The 18,615-nt window shown below is 38.0% G+C and overlaps 1 protein-coding gene across 7 annotated transcripts in view; it reads left to right on the forward strand.

The window, feature by feature from the left end:
* Window positions 1–18,615, forward strand: part of DIAPH2 (diaphanous related formin 2) — a 942,260-nt gene that overhangs the window by 758,328 nt on the left and 165,317 nt on the right. For 4 of the 7 annotated variants that reach the window (XM_084870674.1, XM_084870677.1, XM_084870675.1 and 1 more), the window contains one exon: window positions 16,440–16,535. In XM_084870674.1, coding sequence (XP_084726800.1) covers window positions 16,440–16,535 — 96 coding nt within the window. Of the gene's footprint in view, window positions 1–16,439; window positions 16,536–18,308; window positions 18,566–18,615 lie in introns of those variants that run through there. The other 3 variants (XM_084870672.1, XM_084870671.1, XM_084870673.1) reach the window with 3 other exon arrangements.

Genomic DNA, 18,615 nt, shown 5'->3' on the forward strand with positions numbered 1-18,615 from the left:
TTCAAAGCATGCTCAGAATTTCCCTCACTGGCCCACTGGCTCTAAAATTTATTAGAATAATTTTATTTACTATATGTTTATGTCATATTGAAAATGTTAGGAGAAAAATTGAATTTTGAATGTGAAAGGTTCTTTCTTCTTTTATCAAAAGGAAAAATGCATTCTCTGACATTAATAAAAGTCATGCTGGCATTCTCTTTCAAGAAACTCACTAAAATGACAAACAGCACAAAAAACACAATTAGATATTTGGTTGAAAGGAGTTGGTTTTCTTATCTGATAAAGTCTAATACACGAAAATAAAATAACCATTAATAAGAACCGCAAACCTGGCAGATATTTTGATATTTGGAGCAACTGTCATTATTTTATGTATTAAATAAATTAGACTTTTTTGCAAATATTGCTGCATTTTTTTGCTGAAAAATACTATGATGATTAGATGTGTTTATTCAGTTCTCAGGGAGGTACTGGCTGTATCAAGGTTTTGGAAAAACAAACATGTATTCTTTATCTCTAAGTATATTAACTAAGCTATAAAGGCTTGACATTCATTAATGCTTAGCGAGGGGAAAAATGAGTTCTAGAGATTGCATTTTGCTCAGTACTGCATAACTTACTTTCACAAGTCCTACTTAAGCTTTGATTTCTAAATCTCTCCCCAGTGAAATCATACCTCAAAGATGTTTCATTAAAATGACAAGATAAGCTGTCTTTCATTCCTATGCTGGAATAGGGGCAAGGGACAAAGTTCTAGGAGATCTTGCAAAATCATTCCTAAGCTTTAGGGGAAACAAGAACAAATTATTGACCTCAGTGAAAAGTTGGCAGCATCTCCATCTTGAAGATAATAGGTGAGAGGAAGTGCCAACTATGTGCCGAGCACTGGCTTGTTGCCATCTTGTGTTGGCTCATACAGGGAACATGGAGGTGGGGCCTGTGCACTGTAGGGAATGGGAGAACCATTGTGTCTTTTGTTATGCATGTTGGAAAATATTGTAAGTGCATATTTCATTGTCATAGCTTTCTGCATTGTGCAGCCCCCATTCCTGTCTACCCCTCTCCTATTAGTTTAATTTAGGTAACACTGTTTTATAGCATTATTTAAAGTTTCAGGTGTGCTGCATTATTATGCAGTTTTGGTATGTATGAAGAACCCTTCATACCTTTTAAAATACTTTTTCAGAGAATTGGTACTACCATGTTTCCCTGAAAATAAGACATCCTCCGAAAATAAGACCTAGCACATGGACAGATAAGACATCCCCTGAAAATAAGACCTAGCGCAACTTTGGGAGAAAAAATCAATATAAGACACTGTCTTATTTTTGGGGAAACAGGGTAGTTCACATGCCTTCATTATGTTAGTTTGAACCATGTAAAATTATTGCTCATTGGCCATTTTTTGGCCTGTAAAAATGGTAACCTCACAAGGTTCAGTATAATAAAAAATACAATTTCCCAAACAAAAAGGTAATACCCTTAACCACTTTTTGTTGGCTATGAAACTCAAACTCTGCCTTAGTTCATCATTTACTGGCTAAGTCTGACATTTAAGATAATTTTCTAGCAGATTATTTGGCGTTAAAAGAGATTTCAAATAGGAAACCTTGTCTCGGTTCATGCAGAGCTGCCCTGGGAAACAGGCCTTAATGAAGTCACCTAATCAGTAGCCTGGTCCCCTGTGGACACAGTTCTATTGGCAAGTATTTCTTCAGAGAAAGTGTAGTGTGGCTGTTTAATGTATCATTTCTTTATTTTTGTTCTAAATGAATATGCCCTGGTCATTCTAATGAGATTTAAAGATACCATCTCATATCTTGGATAGAGCTACATGTTGACAAATTTTCCAGAGCCAATGGTTTCCAAATCACCTCTTAAATGAAGATGATTAATTCATCCAGCATGCGTTGACCTCTTCAGGTTTGGCCCTGAGGTGGAAGTGACTTCTTCCTCGGTTTACTCTCCATTTCAGGATGCATTAAATAGCCTCCTTTAGACAGGCTACAAAGAAGATTGCAGCAATAAATAGATTTTCTCAATATTATTTTCCTTTTTTATTAAAGACAGTGCTAATGTGAGTGATTTGTTGCCAAAACAAATATAATTATATTTTTAATGCCTCCCAAGATAGGTAATTGCTTTAAAATATCATGATGCGTTCTTTTCTGGAAATAGAAAATCCTAGTCCTATTGAACACCCGGTTTCCCTATATACTGTGTTCCTTCTAAAGCAGGGGTGGGAAACCTTTTGTCTGCCAATATCCAATAACCTGTTGGATATTTGCAACATAATTCATGGGCCATACAAAATTATCAACTAAAAAATTAGTTTGCTATATTTGGTCAAATATTTAATTAACTCACCCCTAATTTGGCAGGGCCAGACCAAATGATTTCACTGGCCAGATGTTCCCCACCCCTGGTCTAAAGGATAAGAATAAATTTCCCTTATACTGAAAATCACCAGCTGCCACAGAAATGGAGTGAAAAATTGTCCTTGCAGATTCTTTGTGGACTGCAGTTTCCCCCTGTGGATGTGCCGGTTATGAGTAGGAAATAAACAGTCGAATGAAATCAGGTAGTATGCAAAGATTTCACTGGGACCTAGGTGAGCAAATCGTAAAAAGAACAAAATACCACCGAGTCCTAAATATTTGCCAAGAACCATTTAGTAACCTCCTTACTCTCCACCCTTTTGGCAGGTGCCACTTTTTAACCCCATTTTTGATGAGTAACAGATATTTGATTTTGAATATTTTTTTACTAATCTTAAAGAGGAAAAATAAGAATATTAAAAAATCTTACTTTTCAGTGGACAAGCAAAATAACCACAGTCTTAAATATCCTTTATTTAATAAAACCAAGCAATTTCATTTTTATAACATATTTATCAGTATAAAGACTAGAAAAATAACTTGTTTCTATAAATGGAAGATTTTTTACTTCAGTAAATGCTTGAGCCATGCCCAAAGTATAACATAAAAATTAGGGTGTTCTATTAAATTAGTGTTCTAGGGGCCAAAAAGTTGTAATATTTTTCTCTCTTTTCTACAGATATATTGCCTATCAAACAAGTAGAGATTTTTAGAGAGTATTTCATTTTTACGTGGATTGACCAGAAAGGCTCTTTATTAGCCAAAACTTCTCTTAATTTTCAAATTAGATCACATAGAGAAAGAAATATACAACTTACTTATTTGCAGCAATGTAACCTTAAGAGGATGCATTGCCATTCTCGGTTTTGCACATGGCTATCCACCAAGTAATCATCCAGTGGTTGTGTGTGAAAGCTTGAAGGAGTAAATTAAAAACTAAAGCAATGTGCTGAGGGAATGATTGAAGCAGTACTAATTAACTGTGTCTAGCCTTCCCTGCTTTTCCTCTCTGGAGCCTACTATCCCAACAAGAGACATGGTTGAACAAATTTGAAATTGGAAGTCTTTTCTCCTTAAACCTAAGTGAGAAATTAGGTGCCTATTTGCAAGTCTGTCTCTGACCACAGTTCTGTCCATTTCAATAAAAACATAACTATAATTACAAACAGTAGTTACACAATAATATCTAGAAAGCAACGTAGATACTTCATAAAACAATCCTATATAATAATATGCAAATAGACCGAAAGGCTGAACAGAACAACCGGTTGCTATAACGTGCACTGACCACTAGGGAGTGCACACGGAACATGGCAGGTGTCAGCCAGGGAGGGATGGTGAAGCAGGTGAGCGTGGGCACCAGACCAAGGCAGGTCGCCGGTCACTGTCATTGGGGTGAGCCTCTGGTGATTACTGAAAATTCTTTGCTACCACATGCTGCGGTCACACAGCTGTTTCTGGTGCCAACCCCAATCTCTCAGTGCCATTAACAGGTGCAAGCAGTGGCTGCCAGCTCCAATCATTCCTCTGGTCTACTCAACCTCTCCCTATTCCTGAGGGATGTTGAGGGCCAACAGCCACTTCTTGCACCTGCTGCCAGCGAAGGCCCCACTCACACTCACTGCTGGAGCCGCCACTCATACCAGCTGGCGGCACCAGCTCTGCTCACACCCGCAGCAGGTGCCGAAGCCACTGCTTGCACCTGATGCTGGCACCCGATGCTGGTCCCAACCACTCAGCTCAGTCAGTAGGTGCAAGCGGTGGCTGTCAGCCCCAATTGCTCCTAAGGGCTTCTCCACCTCCCTGCTCTTGAGGGGCAATTGGGGCAGCAGTTGCTGCTCACACCCACTGCTGGCACCGGCCCCAATGGCTTCATGCCATCAGCAGGTACACATGGAGCCAGCACCATCAGCATGTGGGAGTGGCAGCAGGGGAAGCAGGGCTGCTGGAAGACAGAGGACCAGGGTTCACTGCAGGAGGGGCCAGGCGGGGGCTCAGAGGATGAGCAGAGACGTGCCCTTGTGCCCACCGCAGCCTTGCAGCCCACAGTTCCTTTCAAGGTGCATGGATTTCTGCACTGAGCCCCTAGTCCATATGTGTGTGTGTGTGTGTGTGTGTGTGTGTGTGTATGTGTATGTGTATATGTATGTGTATATGTATATATGTGTGTGTGTGTATATATATATATATATATATATATATATATATATATATGCCTAAGTAACCATCCAACCATTCAACTATTAGCTATGACATACAATGGCCACCAGGGAGAAGATGCTCAACACACAGGCATGGAAACATGGAACACTCTGATGAATCTCAGAGGAAAGGAGGGATGGGGGAGGGTGGGAAGAGATTAACCAAATATCTTATATACATGTTAGAGGCCCCATGCACTGGTGGGGTTCTTCAGCCTGTTCTGTAGAGATGAGGCTGAATCCATGCACTGGACCTACAATATCTCCTGAGGGGTCCGAGATTGCAAGAAGGCACAGGCCAGGCAGAGAGACCCCAAAGGTACATGAATCCATGCACCTGGCCTCTAGTATATGATATAAATGATGGAAGTTTATTTAATTAATTATTTATTTTATTTTTTCCCATCATAATTAATCCCTCTCTGCCCTCTACTATCACCACCCGCAATCATCATGTTTGTGGGTTCTCTTTCTCTCCCTCTTTTTTTCATAGTAAGTGAGAATGGACATTAAAGTACAAAAGTAATAACATCATCCATTTAAACTTGGATGTATATAGTATATTGTATTTTATTGTTGTGGCTGGAGGCTAAGAGTCATGGTTGTATTTTCAGTTCTTCATGAGGCTGCCCATACAACTGCTAAGATCTGGTTCCTATTCCTCCATATGTCTGTGTGCATCCTTCCATTCAACCCTCACCTTTGTTCCTTGCAAATCATGTAACTTGTTTATCAAGAGGGTTATAACTGTAACCAGTTATCTGACCATTCCTCTTTTCTTTTTCCTTCCTCAATACCCCAACCCACTGGTATCTAATAGCTCCATGAGAGGGGAGAGGGAATGAGTGAGGGATCAGATTATGCTGCTCATTCTGTTCTTCTAGTACTTGGCCCAAAAGACTAACCAGCAAGGGGGAAGGAAACCCTTTGCAAGCAAAGGTAAAGTTAATATGAAAACTGCAACTAGAAAATTATAGAATCTTCCCAAGATGTCAATGAGGAACATGAAAGGGGGATTTGACATTGCATGTCTGAGAGTAGTGATGAAGAAAAACAAAAACAAAAACAAAAAAACAATTTGATGTTTTATCTTTACTGAGATGAGACTTCTCAGTAAACCAGTTATGCATGCCTGGGTTTCATGCTCCTTCCCTGATCATAGTGGATATGGGAGGCAATCAGTCGATGTTTCTCTCTCTCTCTCTCTCTCTCTCTCTCTCTCTCTCTCTCTCTCTCTCTCTCTCTCTCTCTCTCTCATCAATAAAAACATATCCTCCAGTGAGGAATAAAAGATTAAGTAAATAAGGTGGTTGGTCACACACATACATGCATGCATACACACACCAAGACTGTTTGCCTTTAAAAAATAGATAAACAGCAGTTCAGTTTCTGTGCAAAAAGTGGAGTTACGTTATTAGGGCCTGTCTGTAGTTGTACAGCAATCTGGCTGGAGAGCTGGCCTACTGTAGAATCTGGTGAACGAAGGAAGAGCACTGATTGGTTACAAAGCTGGGCTGACAACTGATGAATCAAGTTTGTTTCCTATATTCCAAGCATCAGCCAATTGAGAATATCAGTGTTATGATTTACAACACTTTTATACTTGGTGGCGGGCTGCCATTTTTTCTTGAAGTGTGACATTTGTTAAAACTGCCTGACTTCACTCTCATTTGGGCTGTTCTTTTGTATGTTGTTTGTGTTCTTTTTTTTTAATTATTATTAGTATTGTTTAAAGTATTACAGTTAGCAGTACATATGCCTTCTTTTTCCCCCAATTGACCTTCCTGGGCTTCCGCCACCCCCTGGCATATGCCCTCACCCCCCTAGTGTCTGTGTCCATTGATTATGCTTATGTGCATGCATACAAGATCTTTGGTTGATTTCTTACCCGCCCCCCCCCCATCCCTCCCCTGCCTTCCCACTGAAGTCTGACAGTCTGAAAAGCCACTTCTATTCCCACACTTGCCTCAGGCCTTTGCTGGGCACTGAGGAAGATATAAGGACACATTTGACCTCATGGTGGTGCTGCAGAAGCTGAAACTATCCCTTTCCCTCTCCTCTCCTCCATAAGGCTGTGTTTGTATTTCTTATGAAGATGGTAGGGTATGACTCATGGTATTATATTCTGATATGGCAGTCCAGATCAAGTTCATAGGGAAGGAACTAGGTCTGTAAAGCTGCTGAATTTACTCCAGGGCAGCTAGAGGCTGCTTCTCAGGAAATCAAAACTTGCAAAATAGGTCTCCCATTGGCCTTTGAAAAATCTTTATTTTCTTTTTTACTTTTTTTAAATTTTAAATGTTTTTTTTAATTGATTTCAGAAAGAAGGGATATGGAGAGAGAGAAAAATCAATGATGAGAGAGGATCATTGATTGGCTGTTTCCTATACACCCCCACTGGGAATCAAGCCTACAACCAGGGCATGTGTTCTTACCGGGAGTCGAACTGTGACCTCCTGGTTCATGGGTCGATGTTCAACCACTGAGCCACTGCAGGCGGGCTCATTTTAGTCTTTTTGTAACTGTTCTTTAGGAATGAACTTCAAGGATTTCTCAATGCAAATCCAGATGGAAGTGTGTATACAACTATTGCTTCCTCATTCTGGCTCATTCTTGGCTTTTCTCCTGTAAATGGAAGCATCTCAATTTCAAGTCAGCTTACACTGACTGCTCACATCTTTTCCCACCTTCCACTTGGCGAGCTCTTGTTTGTCTGATATGGAGGTTGCCTAGCTCCTTCAGCACCTCAGAAGCAGATTGTGAGCTCACGTGTGATGTTGATGTTGACAGTGTGTACTCTACCTGGATCAGGGGTCAGCACACTTTTCCTTTAAAGGTTCAGATAGTAAGTTCTAAGGCCTCACAGGCCAAAAGGTCTCTGTCACAGCTCCTCAGCTCTGCTATGGTAGCATGAAAGCAACATAGACAGGATATAATGAATTGCATATGCTCTGTTCCAATCAAGCTAAGTCTTCTGTGAACGAGCCAAATTTATTTCATGGGCTGAAATTTGAATTTTGTGAAATTTTTATGTAGCACAAATATTATTTTGATCTTTTAGACACCATTGGAAATGTGAAAAGCAGTCTTAGCATGCAGACTGTACAAAAGCGACTGATAGTCTGGATGTGACTGCTAGGACTCCAATTTGCCAACCCCTGCTCTACAGATATGCCTCTTAGGTTCCAATGCTGGTCTTTCACTTCCCAGCTATAACCTTGAGTGAATTACTTCACTTAAATATGCCTCAGTTTCTGTACCTGGAAAATAGGTTCATATGAGGACTCTCTTAGGACAGGGCCTGACATACATAGTATGCTCTCAATAAATGGTAGATATCATTAATATTCTTACTTGCAAGACATTTTCATTTTGATTTTCAGACAATAACTTAAATTTACTTTGGTGGATGGTTTTGAATTAAGTTTATTATTTTTCCAAGTTTGTTTTTACTCAGTTTTTCCTTCACAAGTGTTCCATGACCTTAGTAAATGATTGATTCTTATAAGACAGAGTATTTCAAAGGTCTCTTTGAAATATTAATTACTTAAAATATTGAATGTGAGATATTTTACTAGAGGCATCAACAGCAGTTTTCTGGTAAGCGTTAACACTCAATTTTATTGGGTGTTTTCTTATTTATAGAATGTGTGATTTTCTTTTCCCAATCTTCTAGCATATAGGTAAACTGGGGGGAAATAAATGCGCATAGACATTATTTTTTAATTGCCGTTTACTATCAAGCTGTCTTACCATGGACAAACTGCAAAAAAGGTGTCTCTGGCCCAAAAGTTTCTTCACTGAAACTACCTTTTAGAAATCCATTCATTTGTGTTAACAAGCTCCTCTTTAAAGTGTAGATACATACCGGAAAGTTAACTCACCAGTTCAGTTCCCCTGACAAATGTTTATAAGGTAGTACCTGTCATGTAGATATTTAGAGAGCTATCACCCCATCCTTCACCATTCATCACTTTGTAGTGGAATATCCATTTATCTTATGACTCTAATATGGTACCTTTTCCATGACAAAATGTACCTAAAACATTAACCTTAAATTAAAAGTATTAAGGAAGAATACTTGAAGTTTATCAGTGATCTGATGATTTACCTCACTGTAGGAAACTGTTAATTACCTGTTCTGGCAAGGAGATAACAGAATGAATGAACTATCTAACCAACATCCCTCTAGAATTTTAACTTTAATTGCTCAGAGATTAATTTTGCTTTTTTGTGCTCACTACTGTGCAAGGCCTCAACCTGGGAGTACAATATTTTTCTGTTTTGTTTTACAAATTTTCAACTGCTGCAGAAATGTAATTGCTACACTGCCCTTAGTTCATCCTGTGGTTTCTGATAATTTATTCTAAGTTCCTGTGTCCTCTTTTCCCTCTTGAAAGTTTTCCTCTTTTGATCAGGAGCAACTGGCTTCATTATTTCCCTTAAAACTTTATACACTCTACTTATGCCCTCTTATCTCTTTGTAATAATATCTTGATTTCCTTAAACACTTTTCATGGCCGTAAATAACTTCACAAACTATTATCTTCTTACTATCTGTTGATTTACCAAGTAAATCTCCATTCTTCACTCATTTCTAATTAAATTGCAAACTAACAGAAACCTCCCATCAGATAGAGGCTTTCTACAATAGATACTTTTGGACTGCAGTACAAGTCGCTCAAGTTTTTGTCCTGTCTGTTGATACCATGCTTTACCAACCTGTTTGATTTTGCTTATTTCTGGCTCATTTACTGTTGATAATTACACTTCAGGTATTAAGGTCCTGAAGCACACTGTGTTATCTTCATCATATTGTGGTTGCCTTTTGCTTAGTTTATTACCATTTATTGTTTCATGTTGAATTAGAAGATCTATTTTCAGCTCCGTGCCTTTATTTTTATTAGATTCCTAGAGAAGGGATTTTGATTCCCTCTTCTTTGATAACTGAGTAGTCTTCTGGTTTTGTGTCATCTACAAATCCATACATCTTGTGGCATGGTCTTAATCTGGACCATAATAGATAGTGTAAAAAAGATTGAATATAACCTTGATTTTTCTTGCACTCCACTTACCACTGCCTTCCTAAGCTGTCAGCTTCCATTTACTACTGCTCATGACCTTGCTCACAAAACCAATTTTACTTTTCTATTTCGTCTTCTACCGTTAATGCCAAAATTAACCATTCTACTTTGCTCAGGGTTAGGCAGAATAATATTTGTCACTGCAAATTAAATTATGTCCTATGTATAATTCATTTTTTTCACACTCTGGTCCATTTTGCATACTACTGTGATGCTGATCTTAAATGTCACCTTTATCACATCACTATCTTGCTGAAGATCTACCAATGACTTTTCAGAGTCACTTGAAGCATGTTTAAACTTCTTTATTTGATATCCAAGTCCCTTTAGGACTTTGCTCTGACCTTACCTATCCAACTAAACTCCTGTACCTTTCAATTCAGTTGCTGTCCTCATGGTTTATCAAGTACACTAAATATATTTAATTATAGGTAGCTACACTGATTCAAAATTATCTCAACACAGTTTACTCTCTTAAAATTATATGATATGAATAGGCAAAATTAATATATGATGGTAGAAATCAGAGCAGAGGTTGCCTCTGAATAGTGGGAGCAAGAGATAACTAATTGGGGGTGATGTAAATGTTCAATATCTTGATTACGGTGGTGATTATATGAGTGAAGCTACTTGTCAAAACTCACCAAACTATACACTTAACTGTGCGTTACAATATTTGTAAATTTATACACACACACACAGCAAGTGGGTGAATACATCCCCTTGTGAGTGTGCTAGGAGTCAATAAGTCTAGATTTTACTGTCCTGAAACCAGTCATTACCCAGCCTTTTTAATTTATTGTTTTCAGATACTTAATTCCCAATTCTTCCATGAGTCTTTCTCACAGAGAGCACAGATTTAGTTTTAAAAATTACTTAATCTATATAAGTATTATCTTACTTAGGGTCCTACCATCAGCAAAAAGCCTTTGGCTTATTTTGGGTCCCTTTACATTGATTGGTTGATGGCAACTTCTTCAACTTTGAACAGCTCAACTTTTCCAGAAATCCTTAATTAAACAATAGAGATTTCAAGGAGGCTGTGTAATAGTGAATTAAAGCCATTATGCCCAGGTTGTTGGGATCTTATGAAATGATTTTTAGTATTTATAGTATTGGCTTTAGTTTTGTCATTTTTGAGGAGTAATGAACTGGACTGTTGTCTTAGTTAATGAGGAAGTCCAAGCACCATGTGTTTAGGTTCATAGAATAATAAGGGGTGTTCTAATTAATAATGCTTAAAAAGGAGGGCTCAGAGTATTTTCAAATACTGTATAGTCTTTGAATTTATTGACATGCTAAAAAGTCAGTCTATAATAGTTCCAGGTATGTTGGCAGAAGACACAAGATCTAGGGTCAGAGACACAGAACTCATTGTACAGCAAGCAGTGTGAGCTTCATGTTCATATTGCTTTCCCTTGCCTTCCAGCTCCCAAGGGGAGATGCCAAAGTGGGCCCAGGTGGAAGCTATGCACACAGTTGTTTTGTGTCACAGCTGAGGAAGCCAGGCATAGAGAACCCAGTATTTTAAATGGACTAAAAGAAAACCTGCCTGACATCTGCCCTACAGGGAAATATAATGTTTTGAAATCAAACAGACCTGCCCTCTGCTCTGGAGGGAGACATTATGTCTTTCAAGGCTGTACACTATAAAAAACATCCTTAAAAATATAGTTTCAAACGAAGGCCATCAACTCCTGTACTCACAAAATATGCAGAAATTGAGAAACCCATAGAGAATGGCCACTAAATAAATTTGTGCTAGACATCGGGGAATAGCCTTATACAGAGGTATAACAGAGATCATTAATTCACCTAGTGCTAATTTCAATCAGTAGCATCTCCAAACTCTCCTGAGGAAATTAAGTCAATACAATAGAGGTAAATGTTGATGCTGAAAACTGAGATCAGCAAGCATTCAGAACCCACTGAATGACCAACATTGTTGGAAACATGAAACACAAGGTAAAATCCTACCTTTCATTTTACCAAAAGATGTGTAGCTCACACAGAGCCCACAGGCCTTCGTACTACCTACTCAGCCCCTTAATACTGTCTGTGATCTTGTTTCATGAGGAAAGATTAGAAAGTTATCTCTGAATTGCTACTTCTCAGACATGCCTATATGTTACCATTCTAGTGGCAAAAAAGCATTAATAATTTTCTCTGATAAGTCTTTTGCTCAGTAAAATAGGTATTGTAAATTGTAAGAAAGCACATTTTTTCTATGTAACTCAAAAAGTAAAAACTATTTTCCCTTTAAAAAAGAAACACACTTAAAAGATATTTTTCCCCAGTTTGATCACATAGATCAAAAAATTAAAAACAAACAAAAATTCCAGCTACTTATTGCTAACCACATGTAAGTAGAATGAATGATTCTATGAACTTGAAATTCTAAGTGAGCTGCCAACCTTACACAATTCAATGACATACCAAATTTCCCTGAAATTTATTTAAAATGAAGGATAATGTCTTTCAAATGATCATGTTGGCTTCCATTTTGTTTTAGGAAGACTAACTGAAATATAAATCAGTTCTATGATATAATCATATAACCTTCATTCTTTAGTGTCAGACACTTCATGAAAATCTCTCAGCTCCTTTGAAAGTTCTCATGAAGCAAATGAAAAAGTAATGGTGGACTGGAACCTACATTTCTTTATTTTAATACATCAGTGATGTTCACAAAGACCTGGCATTTAAAAAAAACAACAACCGTTTAGCATATACCTTCTCAGCAGGGACAGTAGCACCCCTAAGGGGGTGAATATTTTTTCTTGGGGACGTGGGCAGAGAAAAATCTTAGATATTACAAGGCTCCAAAGAGCCACAATACATAAACAGATATGTAGTATATCTGTGATGTATTAAATGTTAATAATGGGAGACTAGGAAAAAGATGTCTAAAATAGTTCCATGGGGAGAGGGGTATGATAATGAAAAAAAAGTTCAGAAACAATGGTCAAACATTATATTTTGATCAGTGTTGTCAGATGACAACCACTAAATTAAGAAGAGGATTTTTTAAAATTTCTCTCTATGTCACACTTGTTTTTCATATTTTTATCTGTATACAATATGATAGCATTAAAGAATTTTATTGAAATGGTATCCATGATGTCATTATGTTATAAATTTTTTCAGTTTTGCGCATTATTTATGTAAAATCATAAATGCATGCTGTTTTGTATTCTGTTGTTTTCACTTGTATACATATATTCATTTTCTACATGATCTTTATAATGACTATTTTTATAAGGACAATTCAATTCAGTTGTACTGTGGCTCTCTTTTGGTTGTGCTTCTATAACTCTAAAAATTCCATCCATGTCTTCTTTACAGTTCTGCTTCTTCTGACTTCTTATTAAAAACTAGAGGCCCAGCCGAAACCGGTTTGGCTCAGTGGATAGAGCATCAGCCTGAAGGGTCCCAGGTTCGATTCTGGTCAAGGGCATGTACCTTTGGTTGCAGGTACATTCCCAGTAGGGGGTGTGCAAGAGGCAGCTGATCAATGATTCTCAACGATGTTTCTAACTCTCTATCCCTCTCTCTTCCTCTCTGTAAAAAAACAATAAAATATATTTAAAAAAAACAAAAAAACAAAAACTAGAGGCCCTGAGTGTGTAATCACACGAGATCCCAGACCCGCTGTGCAGGGAGACTCATCAGTGAACATCCTGATGACTGGTCATTACAGCATTACTGCCACAGGCCTTCTATAATATAGATTGGGGTCCTCAGGAATTGCATACTGTGTCCCCTCCTCATCTCATATATCTCAGGGTAATCTCATCTGTCTTCCACAAGCCCTCAGATCTTTCAGTTCCAACTCAGTCTTCACTCCTGGGTTCCAGGCTCATATTTCTAACTTTTATTGGATATCTCTACTGAGCTATTCCTTAAAAAATAATCTCAAAAAAATTGTCACATTTTCTCAACCTGTTTATCCCTGGTTATCTAGCTTCCATCCCTTCCTTCCCCTTGACATCAGCAGCCCAGCTAGGTCCTATTGACAGTATTAATACCTTCATAATATCCACTCTCTCCATTCACTCTGCTGACCCCTTCGTTTAGTCCTTTCTCTCCTACTGAGACAATTAGCTTATACTCCTAAACATCTTCCTGCCTCCTGTTGTGCCATCTTGTCTTCTACCACAGTGCTGTCTGACAGGTCTTTCTAAAGCATATATCTGACCAAGTCACCTCCAATCACTTATGGCTATACTGCCTAATATAGTAGTCAGGAGCCAATATATCAATAGCTATTGAGTACTTGAAATGTAGCTAATCTGGAGTAAATTGTGCTGAAATAAACCCACTAGATTTTCAATATTTAGTCTGAGAAAATAGATGTAAAATATGTAATTATTGTATATATTGAGTTAAATATTTACATAACATATTCAAATTAATTTCACCTGTTTTTTGGGGGGGTTTTTTTGCTTTTTTAAAATATGGCTACTAGAAAAATTAAAACTATCTACATGGCTCACATTTATGGCATGCATTATATAACTATTGGACAGTGCTGGTTTATAGAATAATGCCCAAACTAGATCATAAGATTATGATGTTTCATCATCTGACCACCATAGGCCTAGTCCATTCATCTCCTGCCTGTCATGCAAACAGGGCTGGTCTTGGTGGCAGATTGATCTGGATTCATTCCTAGACCTTCCACATGCTGTCAGTGTGATCTGAAACAAGTTTCTAAGTTTTAGTATCCCCAGCTGAAAAACAGAGAATACCAATTGCACAGTGTTGCTAGGCAGATTAAAAGATACAACAAAGGTCAAGTGCCTCCTGCATAAAATTTAATTTTCCTAGATGCATTCCAGTCACACCCAAATACTTTCAGTTCCTCTTTTTTTTTTTTTTTTTTTTTTTTTTCCTATTGTAAAGAGCAGGGGTTTGTTCAAATATCCGCAGCCTTCCAAAAAGTGCACAATCCCCTTTCTCTCTTTGGTCACTAGGATTCTACTTTCTTTTTATTTTTCCTATTTTTGCCATGTATTATACCAGAGGACCTCTGTTTCCCTTTTTGTTCCCCATTCAATATCCTGTATTAGAGAATTCACTTTAGAATCAGTGATCATAACATTAACGCCATGTCAGATTAGAGCAGTGTTTTTCAACCTTTTTTGGGCAAAGGCACACTTGTTTCATGAAAAAAATCACGAGGCACACCACCATTAGAAAATGTTAAAAAATTTAACTCTGTGCCTATATTGACTATATATAAAGTAATTCTCTTGAATAGGAATCAAATAAACACAAAGAAAGTATTTTATAATTACTTTATTATGAAATATTAAGTAAACAAAATAGTGAAAAATTATAAAATTCTTGTCTTGTCTGCACCTACGGCACACCAGGCAACATCTCGCGGCACACTAGTGTGCCGCGGAACAGCAGTTGAAAAACGCTGGGTTAGAGGAACAGCATACTCATAAATATTTTAGCTTGTTCTTGCCCCATAAGAGAATATTTTCTTTCTGTCACCTGATACCCCATAGTCAATTCTTTAAACAAGTTGGACTTAAATTTAACTTGTGAATAGCATTAGAAACAATTTCTTTTTCCTCATTCCTCACTTTTAAAAAAAATATATTTTTTATTGCATTTTTGCAGAGAGGAAGAGAGGGATACAGAGTTAGAAACATTGATGAGAGAGAGACATTGATCAGCTGCCTCTTGCACACCCCCTACTTGGGATGTGCCCACAACCAAGGTACATGCCCTTGACTGGAATGGAACCTGGGACCTTTCAGTCCACAGGCCAACCCTCTATCCACTGAGCCAAACCGGTTTCTGCTCATTCCTCACTTTTGCTTCTCTTAACCCTCCTATCAGTGCCCTCTACCCCAAACCTACACATTTAGCTTCCATATACATTAACTATCTTGTTAGGTCCTTTTCATTGCCTGTGCATTAGCCACAGTGCAGTAGAGAGTTTCTGGCAATTGACACCTTGAGACAAATGCTCTAACAAATCTTAAAGTGTTTTTGATGGCCAGAGTTGTCAAAGGTGGAATGTTCTACATACATTGCCATTAGGAATTTCCAGAAATATTTTTTGAGTACTCACCCATGGATTCTTAACAGTTCTTTCTCTTAGGAAAAGCTTAGAAACACAGCAGCATTCTAAAAGGGATGAGTAGAGTCTGGCTAATGTTTCTCAAATGTAAAATGTGGCCTTTCAGATGATGTGGTCACCTTTTTTTCTTCTTTAACAATGTCAGCATTTTGAAATGGGGAAGGGATATGGGTTAGATAGCAATTGAATGCAAATGTGTTTTTGCAAATAGTGTCTTTGGAGATAATCGCAGATGATGGTTGAATGCTGAAGGTATTAATACAATCAGTATTTAACCTTGTGTAACTCCGCTTCATCAAATCACACCCTGTGCATTGATTGCATTAAGCCGGGTCAGTGGTTTCTTGCTTAGGAATATCTTATAAGAATCTTAACAGGAAGCAGCCATAGCTGATCAGCTACTGTTTATTTGCATACTGAGCATGTCATCAATAATACAAAAGACAAGGTCTTTAAGTTGAAAGAACAGTGGGATTGGCATGAATTTTGCTTAATGGTGCGTAATAAGCAAAGTAGGCAGTGGTGCCAGAAACTGACAGGATCCATTATGTTAAAACAGATATATGTCTTTAATTTAGGGGTATTATGTAAATCTGACAGGAGTTTTTTTCCTTTATTTTCCTGTAGTTTAACTTTAATTGCTCCAAGATTAATTCTGATTTCTCCTTCCCTCCAGAGGGTGATGAGACTGGTGTGATGGATAATCTTCTAGAAGCCCTACAATCAGGTGCAGCATTCAGAGACCGCAGGAAGCGGATTCCCAGGAATCCAGGTAAGACCCCTTTAACCTCACTGGGATTGTCAAATGTGAATGTTCAGAGCCAAGGACTCGCCTCTCCACCCCCCCACCCCCCCACACACACACCAAACAGAAAAACTTGGCCCTGGAAAATGTTTAACACTTGATCTCAGTTCATGTGTGAAGTCTCAGCAGGCTTCTCTATCTCCATGATTGCAAGTTTCAACCTGGTAAAAGTATCTTCAAATAGCTATAGACTTTGCAAAAAACATTCTGAAACAAGAGCTCCCACTGTGTTTAATATTAAATATTTTAATTGTTATTTCCTGAGCGCATGGTTTGGGTGGAAGGTGTGCTTTAAAAACCATAAATGTAATTAAATCATTAAAAGTAATTGGCCCTGAGGATAACACATTAGCTATTTACAGGTAAGGAAACAGAGATAATGTTTTTTCCTAGAGGCTGCTGTGGCTTTGCAGTACAGTCCATTCTCCATGTTAACAAAGAGAGGAGAGTCACAGATGATCTAATATCCCTGAGAGTCCCAAGCATTGAAACCCATGTTTGTGTGTTTTAGTAACAAAGCCACACAATGAAAGTTGATCTCAAGAGAATTAGAAACATAAAAACAACTTCCCTCACTCAAGTGTAACTAGAGAGTTGTCTGCCTTCTCTGTTTATACCCTTTGGCGGAGGTAAATAGGAGTTCCACTCAGTATAATCCAAATAGACTGAGCTGGCCATCTCTTCTAAGTAAGTTCTTCAATTTTTTTTAGATCATATCTTTCTTAAAGTAGAAGAATAAATTAAGCATGCTAATTTGAAATGTCCTCTTCATGGACTATAAAAGCTATATAGAGAAGTAAATAAAAAAGGAAAATTAATAGTAAATATGTAAACTCTACTTCATTTAGACTTATAAGATTTGCCTTGAATAACTTGCAACTCAAAAAAATATTCTGAATCTGGACTGGAAACTATCATATATCATTAGAATGCAAATCAGTGCCTCTCAAAACCATTGTACTCCAACAAACCAGTGAAAGAAATGGAGCTCAGTGCAGAGATATTCCGGTAGCTTTTGGCAATGGCAGAAGACAGTATAAGTTATAGTCATCTTCTTGAAGATAATATATGCTTGAGAGGAGAGAAGTGTTTTGGTTGGATTATAAGACTATTTTGTGTGACTGAAGACATTGAAGATGGGCTACAAAAAAAGGGGAAGCCAGGAGGAAATAAAATTAAAATCCTTATTTATAAGCTCATATTAACTTCTTAAGGTAATGCTCCTTGGCAGAGTGTTAGGAGCATTACTGCTCTGTAATTATGAGGTGGCCATTCCATTTCCTCAGTCTTTGTCTGCAAAATGAGAATGTTCTAGAATGCTATTGGGCCCTTTTCATCTCTCAATGAAAACAGAAACCTTCACTGCTTTTTCTCAAATTATCAGAACATTAATAGTCAGTGGAAAGCAAACTGAAATAATTTGTACATCAATTCAGTTCTCTGTTAAGCAGCTGATAAGTAAAAGTTATTCTGTGCCTTAAAAGATTTGCCATCATCTCTCCAGTCTGTTTATTTTAAAAATACATTTTCTGAGCCCCCTGTCTGATTAGTCTCACACCTCAGACTGACTCTAGAAAGACTACTAGTAGAGAGTGATCGTTCTATGGGGTTTCTGTGAGTTTGGCACTCCAGGGAATATTGTGTTGTCAACTGTGAAACACCAAGAATATATTCAGAAATGGCATAAATTTACAGTACTTTTTCCAAGTAATCTAAATTGGGCTCTCTTTTGGTTTGTAGCTGGAGTGCCTCCAGGAGCACAGAGGGTCAAAAATATCAGCCTATTTAGCCCTGGCAATCATTCCAAGTGGCAGCAGCCAATGCAAATGTCCAGTGGTAAAAAGAAACTAGAAGGCAGGCAGCAGCAATGATTGATGAAGCATCTTGGAGAAAGAGAGAGGGAAAGGCAGGCACAGAGTAGACAAGTCTGCTCAAAACTCTCCCGCCTGTTTGCCCCTTTCTATAACCAACAGAACCAGGAACTTTTCCAGATTTCCTCCTTCTTCCTGCTTTTCCTAACTATACCATCTTTTCCTGCTGGCCCCTT

This window comes from Pipistrellus hanaki, assembly GCF_964339955.1.
Source record: "Pipistrellus hanaki genome assembly, chromosome: X".
NCBI classification, from domain to species: domain Eukaryota; kingdom Metazoa; phylum Chordata; class Mammalia; order Chiroptera; family Vespertilionidae; genus Pipistrellus; species Pipistrellus hanaki.